The 22764-nt window shown below is 42.1% G+C and overlaps 1 protein-coding gene across 1 annotated transcript in view; it reads left to right on the forward strand.

The window, feature by feature from the left end:
• The window catches only part of clstn2a (calsyntenin 2a), a 206335-nt gene that overhangs the window by 72535 nt on the left and 111036 nt on the right, over nt 1–22764 (forward strand). The window contains exons 6-8 of the mRNA XM_060917795.1: nt 1054–1239; nt 10414–10671; nt 11803–11924. Coding sequence (XP_060773778.1) covers nt 1054–1239; nt 10414–10671; nt 11803–11924 — 566 coding nt within the window. The remainder of the gene's footprint in view (nt 1–1053; nt 1240–10413; nt 10672–11802; nt 11925–22764) is intronic.

Below are 22764 nucleotides of genomic sequence, written 5' to 3' on the forward strand. Positions count from 1 at the left end.
GAACTATGACCCTTTCTCTCTGTTTCAACATGGATACTACTATCTTGCTGTTAAAAATCAGGATTGTTTTGCTAAAAATGTGTCCACAGTAGTGAGAAAGAAAAATGATAGTGACTTAAAAGAACGCAAACCAAAACAAATCCATAAATAAAGACAAATAAGACTAGGGCAAAAGAAATGGCGTCCTATGAAAGGAGGATGAGTTAATCTGGTCTGTGGTAGCCAGTGGGCTGTGTCATTTTCAGCTTTATTGGCTTTGCATTTTGTGAAGTTTTGTTGGTGTGATTAAATTATAACTTAACTGTTATAAAAGTGGTTAATTCATGTTAATTCATGGATGAATGGTATTTATCAATAAATATGTTAATTCATGGATGAATGGTATTTATCAATAAATACTGCATACTGCATATCTTACTGAAGCTTCTGTAAAAATCGGGGTTCAGGTTCAGGTTGGGAGTTCAGGTTGCCCTACAAAAAACATTTACACACAACTTTATTTCAGGATTGCTACGTAAATGATAAATCTTTTAACAGGAGCAGCCAAAAGAAACGATAAATGTTTGAATGGAAAGTATTAGATGGTATCAGTGTCCCTGAACTGAGGGCAAACAGTGTTTAGCATTATTTGTTATAAAAGTTTTCAAGTTTCTTATCTTTGATTTGACTATTATGCTATTTTCTTACATCCATAAATGTCCAAATCCTTGAACAGGTAGTAGAACAAGTCATGATTAGATTCATGTAAATCTGCACCAATAGGCCATTGTGTCCTGATTTAAAATATATTCAAAAATCTGTACTGTTACTGACTGCCTCGTTCATCAGATATGTTGAAAACTGAATTCAGAAGAATATCTAACTGCCATTTTAAATGTCTAACACTACATATACTGAAATCACTTTAAAAATACTTGATACGCATCAAGTTTCAAGTTCTAGTTTCTGTGAAAGACATCCATGCAGTTTTTACATCTGTGTGAATGATGGTATTACTTTACATTGTGCACCGGGTCTAAAGCTGTGTCATACTGGATTTTGTTTTCTCTCCAGGATGGAGTAAGCAAGTGAACTATGAGCCTGGGACAGGCAGCAAGCAGCTGTTTCCCATGATGCACCTTGAGACGTGTGGCGGCCCCATGTCCTCAGTGCGGGTCACGGTAGAACTACAGACCAGCCACATTGGGAAGGGCTGCGACAGGGAAACCTACTCTGAAAAATCGCTGCAGAAGCTCTGTGGTGAGTCATGAGGTCAAGAAACAACAAAAAGTAATTACCTAGTTATCTATTAGCAAGTTCTGGGCAAAAGACAAGATAAGGCAAGAACTATGTTATTTAGAATTCAGAATAGAATATTTGGGTACTGGAAAAAGCATACACAAGAAAAAATTCCATCGGGTTGGGTCCTTCCATCCAAAATTGTTTCGGAATGTTCAATATGAGTAAACACCTTAATTAATAATGGCTATAACAGTTACACCCAGTAACTAGGGTTCAGATGGTCATAATCATTTAAGTGTTGAGTTTACTACTTGATAATGTCATGTTCAGTCATCCAAAATACAACTGCAACAAATTTTATTTATATCCACAATATATATTATCTTGGAAATTATTCAAACATATGTGCCTCACCTTGATAAAGCAGGGAACTGAATTTTTTCCCCCAAAACACTAATTCCATACTCCATTGTCTGCAGTCAAATTGAAGTGGTTTACCAGAACTCCTGTTTGCTTTTGTATACGTTTCAGTAATTCTGTACTTACACCTTTTTCTCAAGTTGCCCTGGCCATTGATTTTTTCCATTCTTTTGCTGAAAGGGAAAATCACTGGAATTGAACTTCTGTCATTTTCATTTAAGAATCCTTCAGCCTGACAATATAAAGACCTTAACTGTTTTAGGCAGGATTAAAAGAAGTGGGATGAGTTAATGACTTGCAATGTTTAAAGTTGTTAAGTGCCCTCCGACCTCCCCGGTAACCACTTTAGTCTGAGGCCCTGTCCACACGGCAACGGATTCAGGTGACTCTGATACAATTGCTTATCGTTTAGGCCTGGCGTCCACACGGCACCAGCGTTTTGGGTGCCCAAAACGCAATCTTTTTGAGAACGGGTTCCAGAGTGGAAAGATCTGGCAACGTTGCCATTGTGAAGTCGTCTGGATGAGTAGAACGGATTTGTTTACGATGACGTCACAACCACATGACTGTGAGTGCTTCATGCCGGGTAGAAGTGTAACGAACTCGATGCGAGTTGTCAACAAATCCTATAACTTGGTTCATGAAACGCGCTTACAAAATATTTTCACTGTGAATATTTATTGTGTAATGGTGCAAAGTGAGAGAGAGAGAGAGAGACTCTGCCCTTAGGGCAGAGTCAATCCCGCCAGCAAAAATAGGGAAAAAAAGGAGCGATCTCACCTCTTCAGATGTTGGTTTAAGTCCGACAATACATTCCTCAAAAAGGGCGTAGAAGAGCAAATTAATCCATCAACGTGTAGCATTCAATTTATTCCGAACCATTAAAGACGCCGCCTTCCGCGTAGAATCATACGTCATCCTCGCCGCCATATTGGATAGGTCAAAGCGGAGAATAAAGATTCATGTGCTGCGTTTAACTGTACCAACAGGTTTACCGTCCAAACGAGATCACATGGGATTACCTTTCACAGGTGAGAAACAACAAATTAATCCATCAACGTGTAGCATTCAATTTATTCCGGACCATTAAAGACGCCGCCTTCCGCGTAGAATCATACATCATCCTCGCCGCCATATTGGATAGGTCAAAGCGGAGAATAAAGATTAGCTGCATTTAACTGTACCAACAGGTTTGCCGTCCAAACGAGATCACATGGGATTACCTTTCACAGGTGAGACTGGAAAAATACTTTTCATTGTATTTGGTCATTATAATGTAATTTTACGAACAGATTTTCCTGACTTTGTGGCTAATATGAAGTCTCGCGCATAATAGTTTATGCGCATGCGTCCTTACTTCTTCTCTTGTTCTGGTGTCTCCGAAGGGACTGTCTTACAGCGCCCCTAGAGGTGTGGCATGTGTATTGCATCGTTTTCAGCAAGCGTTGCGTTGCCATATGGACCTGATATTTTACTGATCGTTGCCCATTTGGACGCGATATATTTTTAAATAACATCTCGTTGCCGTTGTCGTGTGGATGTAGCCTGAGTTTTCTTCTCCCATGCACATCACTGCAGATATATGGCATAAATGTGAATATGTGCAGTACTGTGCAAAAGTCTTAGGCACATGTAAAAAAAATGTTGTTGACCAAAAATGGTTTAAAAATAATGAAATGAAATGTTTCAACATTAAAAAAAAATACTATAAACAGCAGGAAGCCAGAAAAAATGAAACAAAGTCAATATTTGGTGTGAGACGGCCCATTGCTTTAAAAAAATAATCTCAGTTACAATGAGTGCAGTTTTATAAGGAAATGAGCTGTAGGTTTTACTGAGCATCTTGCAAAACCAGCCACAGTTCTTCTGGACACTTTGTCACACTTGCTTCTTCATTTTGCAGCAAAACCCAGTAGCCTTCATTATGTTTTCTTTTTTAATCTGAAAAGTGCTCTCCTGTAATATGCTGCTCAGATACAAACTTATTTTTCTATAACATTTCACTTTTTGTGCTGGAAAACAAATGTTTGGAACACTAAAATGTTTTTGTACTGACTTGATAACGTAGAAGTCTCATCTCATCTCATTATCTCTAGCCACTTTATCCTTCTACAGGGTCGCAGGCAAGCTGGAGCCTATCCCAGCTGACTACGGGCGAAAAGCGGGGTACACCCTGGACAAGTCGCCAGGTCATCACAGGGCTGACACATAGACACAGACAACCATTCACACTCACATTCACACCTACGGTCAATTAATGGCCCTTTTCCACTACCCTTTTTCAGCTCACTTCAGCTCGCTTCAGCTCACTTCAGCCCGACACGGCTCGCGTTTCGACTACCAAAAACCAGCACGACTCAGCTCGCTTCAGCCCTGCTTAGCCCCTAAAACTCGCACCGTTTTGGAGTGGGGCTGAAGCGAGCCAAGCCGTGCCGAGTGAGGCTGGGGGCGTGAGCAGACACTCCCCTGTGCACTGATTGGTGAGGAGGAGTGTCCTCACATGCCCACACACGCCCCGCGAGCACGCTGGGATCTGTAAACACCGCAAACCCGGAAGGAGAAGAATTATGAATTACGAGAATTTCTGAAGCCTTATGCACCTCGCCTCATCTATACACTCTTGCCAGTATCTGTTGGCGTTGTCGGTGACAACAAGCCACAGCACCAAGACCAGCAACACTAACGACTCCATGTCCTCCATGTTTATTGTTTACTATTCGGGTCGTGAGACTACCGCTTAAAAGCTCACTGATGTCACTGTTTGCGCTGCTTAACGACATCACGTGACGTCCACCCACTTTCGCTAACTCCACCCAATGTGTCCACCCACTTCCAGCCAGCACGGTTGTAGTCGAAATGCAACTCCAACAGCCCCGCTCAGCCCGACTCAGCACGGCACGGCTCAGCCGCGTTTGTAGTGGAAAAGCGACATTAGAGTCACCAGTTAACCTAACCTGCATGTCTTTGGACTGTGGGGGAAACCGGAGCACCCGGAGGAAACCCACGCGGACACAGGGAGAGCATGCAAACTCCACACAGAAAGGCCCTCGCCGGCCCCAGGGCTCGAACCCAGGACCTTCTTGCTGTGAGGCGACAGCGCTAACCACTACACCACCGTGCCGCCCAACGTAGAAGTCGAAAAACAAAAATATATAAAGTTTGTATGGAAAAATATATATACAGTGGTGCTTGAAAGTTTGTGAGACCTTTAGAATTTTCGATATTTCTGCATAAATATGACCTGAAACATCATCAGATTTTCACACAAGTCCTAAAAGTAGATAAAGAGAACCCAGTTAAACAAATGAGACAAAAATATTATACTTGGTTATTTATTTATTGAGGAAAATGGTCCAGTATTACATATCTGAGTGGCAAAAGTATGTGAACCTTTGCTTTCAGTATCTGGTGTGACCCACTTATGCAGCAATAACTGCAACTAAACATTTGCAGTAACTGTTGATCAGTCCTGCACACCAGCTTGGAGGAATTTTAGCCCATTCCTCCGTACAGAACAGCTTCAACTCTGGGATGTTGGTGGGTTTCCTCACATGAACTGCTCGCTTCAGGTCCTTCCACAACATTTCGATTGGATTAAGGTCAGGAGTTTGACTTGACCATTCCAAAACATTAACTTTATTCTTCTTTAACCATTCTTTTGTGGAACAACTTGTGTGCTTAGGGTTGTTGTCTTGCTGCATGACCCAATGTCTCTTGAGATTCAGTTCATGGACAGTTCATGCACCTTGTTAGTGCATCAAGTCAGCAAAAAGAATATAGGGCTGTTTTTTTTTTTTGCACCAATATCTCCTGTTCCACACTCCAGCCCAGTCGGTGGTGGTAATGCACTTTTAAAATGGTCAGCTCATGTACGACTTGATTTCGTGGAATAACTAACTGTTAAATATACACATGCATATTATATAATCTATAAAGTATATATCTATATAATGGTGGCACGGTGGTATAGTGGTTAGCACTGTCGCCTCAGAGCAAAAAGGTTCTGGGTTCGAGTCCAGTGGCCGACGGGAGCCTTTCTGTGTGGAGCTTGCATGTCCTCCCCCGTGTCTGTGTGGGTTTCCTCTGGGTGCTCCGGTTTCCCCCACTGTCCAAAGACATGTGGATTAGGTCGATTGCCTGCTCTAAATTGCCCGTAGGTGTGAATGTGTACCTGCCACCAGATGAGGGTTTGGGTCCCTCTGGTGTGCTATAATTACCCATTCAGGGAAGCTAGTTGATAGTTCCCTGGATCACCAACCCTCAACTATGAGAACGGCAACAGACAGAAAGATATACAGTTGTAGTCAGAAGTTTACATACAGTGACATGAATGTCATCTTGGATATGAATGTCATGGCAATGTTTGGGCTTTCAATAATTTCTTTAAACTGTTCTTTTTCTGTGGCAGAATGTACAGCATACATCTTTAATTAAAAAAAACACTAGAATTTGGTGCACAAGTTTAAATTTTCTTTGGGTTTTCTGAAATCAACACAGGGTCAAATTTATACATACATGGTCAAAAATATACATGCAGCACACCCAGGCCCGGCGCCAGGAACAGTTTACTAAGGGGGCAATTAGAAATCGCAAGGGGGCAAATATTTTTTCATATAGTGTGTAGTAGTGATGGCGGTCTGACGTGTTTCAAACAATTAACTGCGCCAACCACAAAACCACGGCCCCGAAGGTTGCTTTAGTCCGGGAAAATCATGTGGCATATTACCAGGGCAGTTGCGCTTTATCAACTCCCGTGCCCACCTGCTAACCCTCCTCTCTAATTTTCTCACAGACACGCGGTACAACCGGAAAGATGCCAAACATAAAACAACACACACAGGCAAGTCCTTTACATTTAAAATACATACAAATAGCTCCGCGGCATGAAAACAAAACGTCAATGCAAGTCTAAGGTACTTGGCTTGGCGGCCAAAATCATAATTAAAAAAAAATCAACAGACCCCGCGGCTGCACCAGTAATAGCCTTCCTGACTCGCACCGAGTCAACGCTAACCACTTAATCCGTGATCCCAGTTTAGGCGTGTAGGGGACTAAACACTCTGAAGTGATGAATTTTCACCCCCGCTGCATGGGGGGTGACGTCAACAACACATATTATTACGCTATTTGCGCACAAAGCGGAACATATATGAACACATACACCAACATAAACGGAGATAAACTTAGCCTACAAAGAAAGAAAATGAATTCACAATATTGTGATTGAATTCGTTTAATTCGGAAGGGGAAAGACTACTCCCGTAAACTGACTGCATATTGCAGGATATTGCAGAGACAGTGCACTTGTAAGTGTACATGTAAAACCCCTGCCCGCATGACCCTTGTCCTTATCACAGGTCTGTGTGTGCATGGCTGTGTCAGCATTTCACACATACACCCACAATAACTAGTAGTCCCCAGTAGTTAGGATTGATACATATGTCTAAAACAGGGTTAATATTAAATTCAGGCTTTTTGAAATAGTCCTACCTTAATACAGTTGAATTCTACGATTGCAACATAAGAATCATAACAACCAATCAGATTTGTTCTACTGTGCCAGTTTTAGTAGTGATTTATGTGAAATGTATTTTTGTGCAATGCGCAACCACTTAATATTTCGTATTTGAAAATGCAAATTATTAATACGTCTATAATACATTATATTTTCATAAGAAAACAATTAAAGTGATCTGAGTCTCCGTTGAGGGGGCGGGGCTGTAGCCACGAGGGGGCGACGCCCCCTTTCGCCCCCCCATGGCGCCGGGCCTGAGCACACCTACTATTTGGGTAAAATGTCTCTTCACAAGATTCACCTTGACCAAACATTTTTTGTTTACCATGAACAAGCTCCTGGCAGAATTCTGGTTGGATATTTCATGACTCTTCATGGTAGAATTGGTAAAGTTCAGTAATTTTTTTTTTTCTTGCCATGGACTCGACTTATAAGCACGGCCTATATATTTTCAATAGGATCACAGAAATCCGAAGTTTGCATGTTCTCCCCGTGTCCGCGTGGGTTTCCTCTGGGTGCTCCGGTTTCCCCCACAGTCCAAAGACATGAAGGTTAGGTTAACTGGTGACTCTAAATTGACCGTAGGTGTGAATGTGAGTGTGAATGGTTGTCTGTGTCTATGTGTCAGCCCTGTGATGACCTGGCGACTTGTCCAGGGTGTACCCCACCTTTCGCCCGTAGTCAGCTGGGATAGGCTCCAGCTTGCCTGCGACCCTGTAGAACAGGATAAAGCGGCTACAGTTAATGAGATGAGATGAGAACATTAACATGTCTCCGTAAAAAGTGCATTGTTAATTATGTTAAACGTTGATTCTGTCTTCTGAGTCTGTTTCGTGCGTGCGGCTCTGAGACCAAGAACACAAAAGCGAATGAGCATGTGACTCGGCGGAGGAACGCAGTGCAGGAGACATGGGGTTTCCATGGTAACCATCAGCGCACTTTCATGAAGCTGTTAAATTGACATTTTTGAAGCAGCGCAGTTGTAGCCTGCCTTGTTTGTGATTTTAAAAATAAATCATTCGATAAGCCAAAGCAATAGAGTGGAAAGTTTCAACTTATGTTTGCCTTGGATAACTTTGCCTAAAATATGGTGGTGTATACTGATTTTGTTTTCCCAGAAATTTTTTTTTTGTGTAGGTGTAACGGATGCCAGATTGTTAATGTATCTTAGTTCCACAGGCTACATGGTTAGGGTGTCTTTTGTCCTCATTGCTTGGGCCAGATCAAACCATTAAACAAGCTTAAATTATTCTTACTTTTGCCACATACATTATTTTTTTTTTCAAAACTGATGATATTCAGTTCAAACACCATTAAAAGTAATTTCAGGAATAGATCTCTTGTGTGGCGTTTAATTCACCCCTCTCATTTAAATATGGCGAACATTTTTTGGCGCGCGCTTTGCGCATCACGGACCTCGGGGTCTGGTGTATATGATCGAGCGTTCGGTGCTCGACTATGTTAGCCTGCGGCACTTCAGGTGCTGTCAACGATTGCTCATGCTTGTTGTTGTTGAGCTGGGCCACTAAAGAGAGCACAAGAAGTTACCTCGCTTCCGTGTACATTATTTATTAATATAGTTCTAGTGACCCACGGTCCGGTCTGAGACAGACATACAGTAAGACAATATAAAGAACTACAACACGGGGATTTTAAAATGCTATTCCGGCCCTGATCATCTCTGCCCCTTTTTTCCTGAGCAGCAGGGTTTGAAACTTCAGCGATACGCCGCCACATAGTGCGCTTGTCAGTCGTCAGCAACTTTGTTGCTTCATTCATTAACCGCAGGTTACTGTATCACTGATTTTATCTGAGACGTTAAAGTACGTTCTCAACAATTATAACATGTCAGAATGTTTATGCAGGTGCTCATGGGAGTTGTAGGCGCGTAATATTACATTGCAATGCGTTTATTATATCAGATGGCTTCAGAGAAAACTACAATTAAAATATATTGTCATACCACAGAATAAACCACCTGCCAAAGTGACTAGTGGGACTAAAGTTATTACCCGCCAAAGCCGGATTTTACCCGCATTTGGCGGGTGCAAATGTAAAGCCCTGATTTTTTAAATATATGTGGGCAGCACGGTGGTGTAGTGGTTAGCGCTGTCGCCTCACAGCAAGAAGGTCCAGGTTCGAGCCCCGTGGATCACAGAAATCCGAAGTTTGCATGTTCTCCCCGTGTCCGCGTGGGTTTCCTCCGGGTGCTCCGGTTTCCCCCACAGTCCAAAGACATGCAGGTTAGGTTAACTGGTGACTCTAAATTGGCCGTAGGTGTGAATGTGAGTGTGAATGGTTGTCTGTGTCTATGTGTCAGCCCTGTGATGACTTGGCGACTTGTCCAGGGTGTATCCCGCCTTTCGCCCATAGTCAGCTGGGATAGGCTCCAGCTTGCCTGTGACCCTGTAGAACAGGATAAAGCGGCTACAGATAATGAGATGAGATATTTTTTTTTCCTTTTCAGTTGCATGGTAGGTGATGTTTGTGTCATTTTTTGTGCAGAATTTCCTGCTTCACATATAGCAGAGGGTATTTATACACACACTATTTTTTTAATTTATTTTATAATATATAAATAAAGAGAGAGAGAGAGAGCTTGACTATCTCTACAGCACGTTGGTATCCAGCAACTTCATCAAATCGTGACATTCACTATGCGAAGAAAGCAGAAGTTTCAAAGTATATCATCATAACATTGGTATGAACTTCGTTAAAACCAGATTTTTGGTCCTTTTTTGTGTAGAATTTCCTGCTTCACATATAATAGAGGGTATTTTCTTATTCAAGTGGAATAATAATGCTCTACTGACACCAGCTTGCCTCATTGTTTATTTTATATTTGCTATCCTGTCATCATTCAAAAAAAAAGGAGAAAATATTTTTTCATAATTGCAATGCACAAACCAGGAAGGATTACCACATACAAAAGAGAGAAAGCCTGTTTCAGGGTCTGTAAAAAGGTGTGTATGTGGCTGTGCATGTGTAGACAGTCGATATCAGACAAGCTTCGCAATTAGAGCTGTGGCTAAGCATTGGGAATTTTCAGCATGATTTACTTGTCACCTTCAATGTAACACAAGTTTGATTTTTCTTTTCTGAAAATGTAATGTATATTATTCTGACTTTGAAGTTACTAGAATGCCCAGTTCTTGCTATGCTAAATCACTGCCCTGAGCTGATGTTTGCTGTTTAGTTCAGTTTTTGATTTCTCACCACCTCATAATCTAAAGCCATTCTCAATGTTATTTCTGCAGGTGCTGCTTCAGGCAGTGTGGATCTTCTCCCTGCCCCGAGCACTTCGACAAATTGGACAGCATCACTCCTGACTGACAGTGGACGAGACAGTGACCTTGTCTTCCACTTCAATGGACATCAGGCAGCCAATATTCCAGAACTGTTGGTGCCTCAGAACCTCACTGAACAATTCACCATTGCCACATGGATGAAGCATGGTCCAAGTCCTGGACTGAGAGGCGAAAAGGAAACGCTGCTATGTAACTCGGACAAGACGGGTATGAGTGAAAAGACAACTGGTTACCTATTAAAGAAATGCTTCTCCCAAAAATCAGAACATTGATAATAAGCCTCCAGGCACCAGTTTGCATTCAGGACATTGCATTATTTTAGCTATATTTGAGTAAGGAAGTAATGAATCAGCATGTCACAGGTGCCCAAAGTATTTTGACCCAAAGGCAAACTATTTGCATCTCCATGGAATCAAAACACAATGTTACTATTTGTGTTGTAGTCAAGACCACCTAAACTGAGACCAAGTCATGACCAAGACCATAGTGTATTGAGACTGAAACAAGACTAAGACTTTGAGGGATTGAGATCAAGTCAAGACAAGGCAGGGTGAGACTAAGTCAAGACCAGGACCAGACTAGTGTGTGTGAAGGGGTGGGGGAGGGGTGACAGACATTAACAAGAAAAATATCAAATTAGCAATGAGTCACATTATTGGTCGCATTTAAAGCAGGAAATTTTATATCAAATCACAGTAATTATGTTAACAAATGAATCAGACAATACACAGGCAATTTAGTGATATCCCCACAGTTGTGGTCTTGACTGGTCTTGAAATAAAATCCTGAGAACAGTATGTCCGAGACCAAGACAAGACCAAGTAAAAAAGTGGTCAATTTTGAGACAAGACCGAGACCTTCTAAAAGTGGTCTTGAGACCAGTCTCAAGTACTACAACACACGTTACTATATCAAATAATTAACTCTCAGTAATGTGAAGAACAGTTCTTGCATTGTGGTCATTCATATATGCACTTTAAATCATTTTCTAATTATTTGACTTCCCCACTGATCAAAAACTGATGATGACTTTGGCAACTGTTGCTACTAAAACACAGCCACCTGCACAGTCTTTATGCCTGAAGGAAGCTCTTGACATCCTGTTCCAGTAACAATTCCTTTTTAAATGTCAATTAGGTCTTTCATCTTGCCATCTTAATCCAATATTGAGGTCTACTTAGCATGCTTAGCATTTTCATCCATGCCATAGAGCATGGTAGGATGTTAGTTGCTTATTTGTGCCATGCAATACATGTTTACTCATTATGGTTCTGCAATTGTTTATTCAGGTTTTACCTTTCATTTTAAGTAATTTTCACCCATCATATATACTGGCAGAGATGAACAGACACCATTACTCACTGTATGTGCACAACTGCCGTTTGGTCTTCTTATTGCGGAGGGACTTCACACAGATGGACACATTCAGGCCAGCCGAGTTCCACTGGAAGCTGGAGCAGGTAAGAAGATGCTGATACTCACTTACTCCAAGAAGAGAGAGAGAGAGAGACTAAAATAGGTTTATTTCCATTCCAGCTATGAGCTGTTGGATTGGATGGCCAGAGGCCTTGACCACAAGGGAGTCCATGATGAGCATAAATTTGAAGTGAATTAGGTCACTAGACTAAAAAGCCCTGTTCACACGGCACATATTTGCATCGATGCTGCACCGATGTATTTTGTTGCGATATATCTTACACCGGTGTAAATTTTGTGGAGCGTTCACACGTCACAACCCTGCTTACTAGAGAGAAGCGTGTTAGCACCGGTGCAGCCCCACTTGCGGTCACACGGCAGTTTCTGCGACCGTGCAATAGTAGCAAAAACTTTATAATTTCCTTTGATAGTAATAAAGTTTTGATATCATTTCCTTTTATTATTATCATTTCCTATCATTATTACTATCATTTCCGATAGTAATAATGCGGAAATGAAATATGCGCATGCGTGAAAATGTACTTCCTTTTCCCGGTTGTCATGGCATCATCAAGCGCCGGGAAAACAACGTGGATGAAGACACCAGTGTTGCCAGATATTGCTGACTTTTTCCAGCCCAAAATATGTTCAAATCCACCAAAATGCACTTAAAACTGACAATCTGGCAACACTGGAAGACACGCAGTTCTGTTGTTGTTGATATTCGCCATTTTGGAAGCGCAAAATACCAGGATGCAAATTATGCAATGCCCGTATGTAATCAACTCTCCTCACGCGTAGCGAGTCTACCCCTGTAGCGTTCAGACGTCCCATTTTATATCGGTGCTGCCCCGCAAACTAGCATTTACTCCGGAGTAAATTTCTTAAACCACCTCCCGAGCAGGGTTAGATTTGCACCGGTTTAAGCAGCTTTCAGGGGCTACACCAGTATAACTTTGTACCGTGTGAACGCTCTACCGGGGCAGCCCCGGTGCTACACCGGAGTAAAAGTTGCCGTGTGAACACCAATGAAATCCAAACTAAAATTGGCAAAAGAAAACACAATAACATGCTGTCACTGTTAAATACCAAGTCTGAACTAAAGGGTTGGATGTTGGCAATTTAGTGGATGAGTTTGTGAGGTGAAAAATAGGAATACAGCCAGTTGCCTAAGGCAAGTTGCCGTTTGTGCATCACTGGGGCTAATCAAATATTCATAACGGATTTGCAGTGTAGTGAAGTATGTGCTTTTTGTTCGGGTTGCATTCAGGTGGTCAGGTCTCCCTGCACTGAGTTCATGAGTAATGGGGCAGAGAGGTGGCACTCCTCAAGGGTCCAGGATTTATGATACCCCTTAATCAGGTCAGGTTTCAGTACCTTGCTCAAGGGCTCACCAGTGGCAGGTTGGTAGCATTTCGACTTGAACTCCCAACCTCATCTCATCTCATTATCTCTAGCCGCTTTATCCTTCTACAGGGTCGCAGGCAAGCTGGAGCCTATCCCAGCTGACTACGGGCAAAAGGCGGGGTACACCCTGGACAAGTCGCCAGGTCATCACAGGGCTGACACATAGACACAGACAACCATTCACACCTACGGTCAATTTAGAGTCACCAGTTAACCTAACCTGCATGTCTTTGGACTGTGGGTTTCCTCCGGAGCACCCGGAGGAAACCCACGCGGACATGGGGAGAACATGCAAACTCCGCACAGAAAGGCCCTCGCCAGCCACGGGGCTCGAACCCGGACCTTCTTGCTGTGAGGCAACAGCGCTAACCACTACACCACTGTGCCGCCCCACCTCCCAACCTACCAATAATTAATAACCTGCATTTTTAACGACACTTTCAATTTCCTGATTGACAAAGAGATGGAACATCCGTATGAGATGAATTATAACAAAGTTTCTGCTATAACATTTATAATTTGTAAATCAGTGTTTCAGGCACATGTTCTCATTACTTTAGATGTCTCCAGAGTAAACGGAGCATCTTATGTGCTGAAGTAATCACTTCACACAACTTGAAGACTCAGCAGCTTCCAAACAATTTTAGTGTACAAATTTTTTCACGTGTTGAGAGTCAGGCTTTTCAAAGAAACCAGATTAGAAATATGACTAATTACACAGGCAATGCAACATCTGTTTCTACAGCCATGAGAGCCTCCAGTTGTGTCAGCAACTGCATATTTCTTCCATGTTAAATAACTGACAGTTTCCGCAGCCACAAGAGTCTGCAAATATGTCAGCAATTGCAAATTTTCTCTGCATTAATTATCTGCCATTGAGAAATTGCATAAAAGTAGAGAGGGTTTTATATTTTTATAACTGCATGAGTCATTTAGTATGCCAGTATGATCTCCTCAGTTCATTACAGGTCAAAAGGAAATTAAGTTTAACCATTTTATTTTCCTAGTGAGCCTTTTTTCTGCCTTGCCCAGTATAAAATTTAATGAAATCACTACCTGTCTGTTTATGCACCATAGCTGTTGGCAGAAAGTAAACATACTACTGTTTATAAAAGAAAAAAACTAGCTTGCATCTCAGTAAGACCATGAAAGGCCCAAGAGTTGAGGTTTGAGGTGGTCAAAGTGCAAGTGTCAAATAGTCTCATATTTCGCTTTTTATTGCAGAGTTTACATCAGGCTCATCACTTGCTGTTGGGCAAGTTGTAGAGGAGTACACCTTTGCCGCTTTTCCACTACCAATGCGGCTGAGTTGGGCTGAGCCGTGCCGTGCTGAGTTGGGCTGAGTCGAGCTGAGTGGGGCTGTTGGGGTTGCATTTCGACTACAACCGTGCTGAACCGTGCTGGCTGGAAGTGGGTGGACACATTGGGTGGAGTTAGCGAAAGTGGGTGGACGTCACATGATGTCGTTAGGTGGCGCAAACAGTGACATCAGTGATCTTTTAAGCGGTAGTCTCACGACCCGGATAGTAAACAATAAACATGGAGTCGTTAGTGTTGCTGGTCTTGGTGCTGTGTCTTGTCACCGACAACGCCAACAGATACTGGCAAGAGCATATAGATGAGGCGAGGCGCATAAGGCTTCATAATTCTTGTAATTCGTAATTCTTCTTCTTCCGGGTTTACGGTGTTTACAGATCCCAGTGTGCTCGCGGGGCATGTGTGGGCATGTGAGGACACTCCTCCTCACCAATCAGTGCACAGGGGAGTGTCTCCTCACGCCCTTAGCCCCACTCGGCTTGGTTTGGCTCGCTTCAGCCCCACTCCAAAACCGTGCGAGTTTTGGGTGCTAAGTAAGGCTGAAGCGAGCTGAGTCATGCTGCTCTGAGGTAGTCGAAACACGAGCCGTGTCGGGCTGAAGTGAGCTGAAAAAGGGTAGTGGAAAAGGGCCAATAGACCCCAGTTTTGCAGTGTGAACCAACCATCTATCCATTATCCATAACCACTTATCCTGTGCAGGGTTGTGGGCAAGCTGGAGCCTATCCCAGCTGACTATAGGGTGAGAGGCGGGGTACACCCTGGACAAGTCGCCAGGTCATCGCAGGACTGACACTTAGAGACAAACGACCATTCACACTCACATTCACACCTATGGTCAATTTAGAGCCACCAATTAGCCTAACCTGCATGTCTTTGGACTGTGGGGGGGAAACCGGAGCATCCGGAGGAAACCCATGCAGACATGGGGAGAATATGCAAACTCCACACAGAAAGGCCCCCGTCAGCCACTGGGCTCGAACCCAGAACCTTCTTGCTGTGAGGCGACAGTGCTAACCACTACACTACCATGCCACCTGCAGTGTGAACCATTATCTCCAAATTGGTAAACTTCCATCCATCCATTATCCATCACTGCTTATCCTGTGCAGGGTCGCGGGCAAGCTGGAGCCTATCCCAGCTGACTATGGGCAAAAGGTGGGGTACACCCTGGACAAGTCACCAGATCATCACAGGGCTGACACATAGAGACAAACAACCATTCACACTCACCTTCACACCTATGGTCAATTTAGAGCCACCAATAGAGATCTTGCAGTCACGTGACCGGAAAGTACACAGCCGCCATCTTGTCAGTAAAAAACACAGCTGAACTCGTGTACAGAATGGATCAATTTCAACCGACAGACTACATGGCTCATTTTTCTAATGAACAGATAACTAGATATATGTCTAAAAGAAACGATCTACAGATTAGTGACCCTTATGGCTTACCGGACGGAGTTTTCACGACCGTGTCAGTGGATGTTGAACTGCCAGAGGTGGAATACCCGGACGTGTATAATTACCTCATCAACTTTCCCTTGCTGTTCAGTGGTGAAGCACTGCATGCTTATAAATCTCTGGACAGTTATCTTTACAGAAATTCAGGATTTGTCAGCCGCGGCATCTTGTAAACAAGAAAATAATCCTCATTGGACGGGTAAGTCACTTACAGTAAGTATTGAGTATAGCACTGACCAGCCGATTATAGAATAGAATAAGGTAATTCCAGCTGTAATTCCAAATCGTCCGTCTTGTTTACCATGGATCTGGCGTTGGAGAGGTAGAGGCTTTGCAGTGGAGATTTGAGTGGCTGTTTTCTGAGCTTAGTCAACAGGCCGGCTCTGCAGCCTTGCTTTTGCTTCCGCTCCCGACGCCGCCTCCTTCACTTTACTTCCGATAACAATCCACGGAGACCCCGCTGGTCTCGCTATCTCGTCCGGAATGTTGTGCATGCGATGGAAATCGCTACAAACCTTCATTTTCTGCTGGAAACCAATGTCCAGTAAGTCCATACGGTTGTAGTGGATATTGAAGTCCGGTACAGACGAACAACACGCAAAAATACACACAAAAAACATAAAAAACATGCACAGGTAGGGAGAGCTTGTAGCCGCAGCCGTTGTAGTAGAATTGTATATAGTAGGGTTTTCCAGAAGAAAAGGTAGAAGCAGAAGTAGAAGGCGGAAAATGGCGTTTGACCGACAAGATGGCGTCTGTCACAATCTGGATCGGCTGTGACGTCACATGCAAGTGCTCCATTAACCTAATCTGCATGTCTTTGGACTGTGGGGGAAACAGCACCTGGAGGAAACAAACAGCACCTGGAGCAGGGGTGGGCAATTATTTTTTCCATGGGGCCACATGAGAAACAGAAAATTTTGTGGAGGGCCGGACCAAAAGGCTGAACTAAATTCTGCATAATATTAATTGTATTTCTTTATATAAAGCAGTAAATAACATTGTTTTTACAAGCTGCTAAGACTAGTAAGAGTATGGAAAAAACGAGGTTGCCTTACAAAAAATGTCATTTATTCAATCAAATTTCTCAAAACGATGGTTAACAAAATGTGAATGTTTGTACCATTTTTTTTCAGTCACATTCACCCCAAAACACAATAAAGACATCATAATATTGTCTTTCTACTCCAATATCAAGCACCAAGTCCACCAAGCACTCTTTCACAAATTCCCCCTCTGAGAATGGCTTACTGTTTTTAGTGATTTTGTGGGAAAGCACAAAGCTGGTCTTGGTTGCTGCATCCCTGGATGTGTGACGCTTGATAAAAAAGCCTTGCTGCTTTTCTAGCTTAGCCAGCAAAGCTTCCGATGTCCGCGCTATTTCAGCATCAGTCAAGTTCCGGTATTTCTCAGCGTGCTTCGTCTGGTAATGCCGACTCAAATTGTAGTCTTTGAACACGGCGATCTGCTCTCCGCAAACTAAACGCATGGCTTTATCTCTGATTTCAGTAAATAAATACTTAGCAGTCCATGTTTTGTTGAAAGCCCCGCATTCGGCATGTACCTTTCTTCTTTTTGCAGACATTTTGGGGGCTAAAGTCTTCTTGTGATCTGCTCCCAACAACGTCAGTTCGGTGTAGGTATCAGATCTACAGATCGGCTCGAGCTCCGGCACCTGCTGGTGACATCACACTATGTGATTGGCTGGACCGTTTGAAGGATGACGTACAAGTTTGTGGTTGGTCTGGACAAATTACGGAAGTAGTTATCGCGGGATTAGGTTTTGTGGGATTTCATGTCATGTTCATGTCGCGTGCATTGCGTTTTTGTTGAACACAACTTCAAAATAAAAGCAATGCACATTCAGTCCATGCATGGGGTAAAATTAGAAAATAAGTTTATTTTGTAATTTCTAATTAACCTTACACGGGCCGGTCAGAATGAACCAAAGGGCCGGATGCGGCCTGCGGGCCGTAAAATGCCCAGATCTGACCTGGAGGAAACCCATGCAGACACAGGGAGAACATGCAAACTCCACACAGAAAGGCCCCTGTCGGCCACTGGGCTTGAACCCAGAACCTTCTTGCTGTGAGGCGACAGTGCTAAACACTGCACCACCGTGCTGCCAATTGGTAAACTTGGAACAGTCATTAATCACTTGTTTTAAATATGGCTGTACTCATTCATCTGATGTGTAGATTGTTAACAGTTATGTTTATTAGATTATGGCTTGTTTCTAGTAACTTGAAATGGAATCTTCAAAATTTCATCTGACCCCAAGTTCATTAATCACTACATTTAGAAAAACTAAAACCAACCTCACTAAAAACAAAACATTTAATGATGTAGTTTATACCAGTTTGCAACGGATCTCTGTCACTGACCTGGCCAGGATTCACACTCTATTAAATAAAGGTCACTGAAATTGGAATTGAATATCTTTTTTTGTCTTATTACTTAGCAGTTATCTTATTGGATGCTCATATGCCCACACTGTCCTTGTCTTGTGTTAGCATTGCTGTTTCTGTGCAACTTAAAAGCTGAGTCTTCAAATGTAATAGAGTTTTGAAATGCAATTTGAGATGAAGCTCATGATCTGAAGCTCAAGTTATGTTGAGTTTTGCAGAAAAACAATGACCTGACACAAAAAGCAAGTCCACCAATTATTGGCAAAAAAGGAACAAAACACCTAGTTAAAATCCTCACTTGAACCCCATTGCGATGCTTTGGCAGGAGCGCTAATGGGCAGTTCATGCTTGAAAGCTTTCCAATGTGGCTGAATTAAAACAATTCCACAAGAAACTGAACAGTTTCTGGAACAAAATTTCTGCACAGCGATGTGAAAGATCTTCAGTTATCAGAAACATTTACGGTATACAGTTGTTGCTGTTAAAAGTGGCATAACCAGGTATTAAGTTTAAGAGGGGGCAATTACTTTTTCACGTGGGTGATGTAGGTTTTGAGTACCAGAGGCCTCCCTCTATTTTCTAGATTAGTAAATATTTTTGAATGTAATAAAGTTTTGAGATGCTATGTTGTCATGAGTTTCATCTCAAAATCACGACGATGACTAGTAACAGTCATTACTGGCACATCTTGTAAAGAAAGCCATGTCTTATTTTAAATCATGGTCAGCTGAGAGACTGATGGATTTTTATATGGATATGGAAGTTAAACTGTGCAAGTAGCTAGTAGGATAATGGAAATAATTTATCCTTTTGCTCTATAGTTACATTTAAAATGGGGCAAATAAAAATATTCTGATATATTGCCCGTTTTTCCATAAACAACTGCAGTATAAACAACTGCACTATAGTCATTATAGCAAATTGAGGGTGAGGTCTTACACGTGTGTGGGAGCCTTTTGTGGCACCAATAGTGAACAATACATGTAAGCAGTGAATGAATATGTGGACCATATTTATTCTAGATGTGAAATTAAATTTTTTTTCGTGGTCTACAATGTTGACAATGGACGCAAGCACCTTTTATGCTGAGGAATACTCATCTCGAAAACATTTAGGTCAGTTTTTAATTGAGAGAGAAACAAAAGTAGTTTTTCTTGTGCTTTTTTGCCCAACAGATTTGTGTCAGTAAGCTGATACAGCTACATGTTGCATTATTGATTTTGCTATTGATGTTCTTTAGTGCTAGCTTTTCCTATTTTTCCCCACTGAGAGCAAAGTATAATGACACAGAGGGTCTGATAAAGGATTTCTTCTGCTAATTGTAGTGCCTGTTGTTCTATATCGACTATAAATGAGGGATGCACATTGCAAATTATTTTGCTTCCTAATGATGTGAAATGATGTGAATGTCAAAGATGATGTGAAATGATGTTATTGATCTGAAGGTGAGTATATTTATAATGGCTATACTGGTAGGAAGCAAATCTTTGGGAAAATGTAGATGCTGAAAGTATTTATACATATGTGTATGTGCGGGTGTGTCTGGCTCATCACAGGAGCATCAATTAGTCCCATGTTATTTGGCAGTGATTCAGTAAGATTCCTGATTTGTCCTTCAGCAGGAGAATATAAAAAATAAAATGCACACAAATCTGTCATTGTGATACTGAATAGACCCTTTTCTCCTGAGGATTGCATGCGCTGCTTGGAAGATGCTGTTGTAATTGCCTCAAGTGAGAATGCCATTACACTATCAGCATAAATTAGGAACAAATGGGTTTGACTGAACATTTTGGATTTAAAAAGCAACAGGTGTGTCCTTCCACTGGTCAGTGACATCAGGTGCCATTCAATGAACTTTCCTTCTTGTTTAAGAGAAAAGCATCCATAGTGTATAGTGTAAGAATAATGCAGAGTATGTCCACTTTAGAAACAGCTACTATGTTACTAATGTACACCAAATTTCATCAAATTCCATTTACTACTTTTTGAGTTACGTTGGGAACAAACAAAAAAATCCTGGCTCTACATACATATCCAGATTTGCATCAAAATCTAATCAATTATTCCTTGACCCTGTCAGTAAGGGCGTTGAGAGCGACAGCTCTAGCCGAACTACAAACATGGCTTCTCAGAACTACAAACGTGGCTTCTCAGAACTACAATGCCCAAGAACCACAGCACCCTTGTCAACGGCTTATTGATTACAGCTGACTCTCTTTCACGCACAATCAACCACGCTACTTAAAGGAGATACGGAGAGCCTTTATTTTTAAATAAATTTCTGAATGGATAGTATCTCCATCCTTGACTCTTGTATGCTGCATAAATGGGAATAAAATAAATATATTTTTGAGAGTTAAAATCGACCGCAAAGTTGGCATTCGAGCTGCGCCAGCCAGCCCTGAGTGCGTGACATCACAGTAGGAACCGGTTTTAAGGCCGAGGCCTTTTACAACTATAGACCAAAGTCATATAAATAAAAATTGATGGTGAAAGTAAGAAATACCGTTACTGACTTGCTCAACTAAGACTGATTTGACTTGACTGATTGTGGGTTGACTCTCATTAAAACAGGATAGGTGTTATAACTTATGCAACATACATGTACATGCATGCATTTTCGCTGATAAAACATAAAAGGCTAATTAATCAGATTAGCTGAGACAATCATATTCTGAAGCAAATTAAATATCTGTGAAGAATCTCAGTCATCCAGGTACAGTACATAGTAATCTGTGGTTGGTAGAAGAGAGCAACTGGGCTTGCCCGAAGATTCCCGAAAATGCCTCGCCTCCCATCCGAAATTCAGTTACGTCCGACCAATAGGGAGTATCAAGTATTTATCCTCTCATGGATCATCATAGAATCAGAATGCTGATGGCTGCATTGTAGGTGGCTGGTAAAAGATGTCATAGACACCCACCTCTGTTCAGTGATAGTCGTTCCAGGTTGACAAAAATGAACGATCTTCTCTGGCTAAGATGTCTGCCAGTTTTCTGGAAGTCCTCTCATACTCCCGCACCAGTTGAAGGGATCTCATCCCAAAGTGCGTAGAAATATATCTGTGAAGAATCTCAGTCATCCAGGTACATAGTCGTTCCAGGTTACACAGATTACTATCACTGAACAGAGGTGGTTGTCTATGACATCTTTTATCAGCCACCTACAATGCAGCCATCAGCATTCTGATTCGGATTCTATGATGATCCATGAGAGGATAAATACTTGATACTCCCTATTGGTCGGACGGAACTGAGGAGGCCTTTCGGATGGGAGGCGAGGCGTTTTCGGGAATCTTCGGGCAAGTCCAGTTGCTCTCTTCTACCAACCACAGATCAAATTAAATAATCTTATACGGGTAACTTAAGCACACAATACAAGTTACATGTATTAATCTAAATGCAGGTAAACAACGCGGTGTTTTTTTTTTTTTTATCCAAATGAGAATCAGAGCTTACCTGTCTGTTCTCACATCTTGAAGGCATCTTGTTTTTGAAACAATCTGACTTTCAGTTGTTTGTTCAGTTCTCCGTTCGTTCACTTCTTCCATGTAAGGGTGAGATGGCAGCAATATCCAGTTTAGAAATAAGACGGCTGCTACACTCATTCACTGTTTTCTTCATACTGTGTATTCTGCCATTACTGCCTGGCTAAGGCAATTACTAAAAGCCGGGATGGAATGGCATGTCACCAGTTTTAGCAACAACTGCAGGGAGGTCACTGCCCGAGCGATATGTCCCATCCCATTCTGTCCTGGGTTTTAGCAACAGCCCTCAGCTTACTCCAGGAGGACTGATGCAACTGAACTCACTTTCCTTTTAAATAAATAAATAACTTTTCTTGTAGTTTTATTTTTCTTTAATTGTTGGTACTGCACCCTCTTCCAATACGGGCTTATAGCCAACGCTGCTCAACAGATCAGAGGTCTTGTACGAGTCTTCAGTAAAATGTGCAGAGCAGAGGAGAGACCACTTAATAGGCTACCCAATGTGCCCGTGAACTTCTTGCAAAACGCATCCAGATCTTCGCAGTTTGAACATTCTTGGGCCATGAATGCAACGTAAATCCACCTTCTGTCATGTTGCTGCACCGGCCAAAAACAAATCTACGTGGCATGGCGATAAATTAGCTTAAAATGGAGGACCGGAGTTGTAGTCAGCTCTGTTTTAGTATAGCGGAAATGGTGATGAGACCGATAGACTTCCTGTTGTGACGTCAAGGTCATTCACTCAGACCGCTACCTATATAAATCACTTTAATCATAAAAATTACTATATTAGATTTATTG

The sequence above is a fragment of the Neoarius graeffei genome, chromosome 1 (assembly GCF_027579695.1).
Source record: "Neoarius graeffei isolate fNeoGra1 chromosome 1, fNeoGra1.pri, whole genome shotgun sequence".
Taxonomy (NCBI): Eukaryota; Metazoa; Chordata; class Actinopteri; order Siluriformes; family Ariidae; genus Neoarius; species Neoarius graeffei.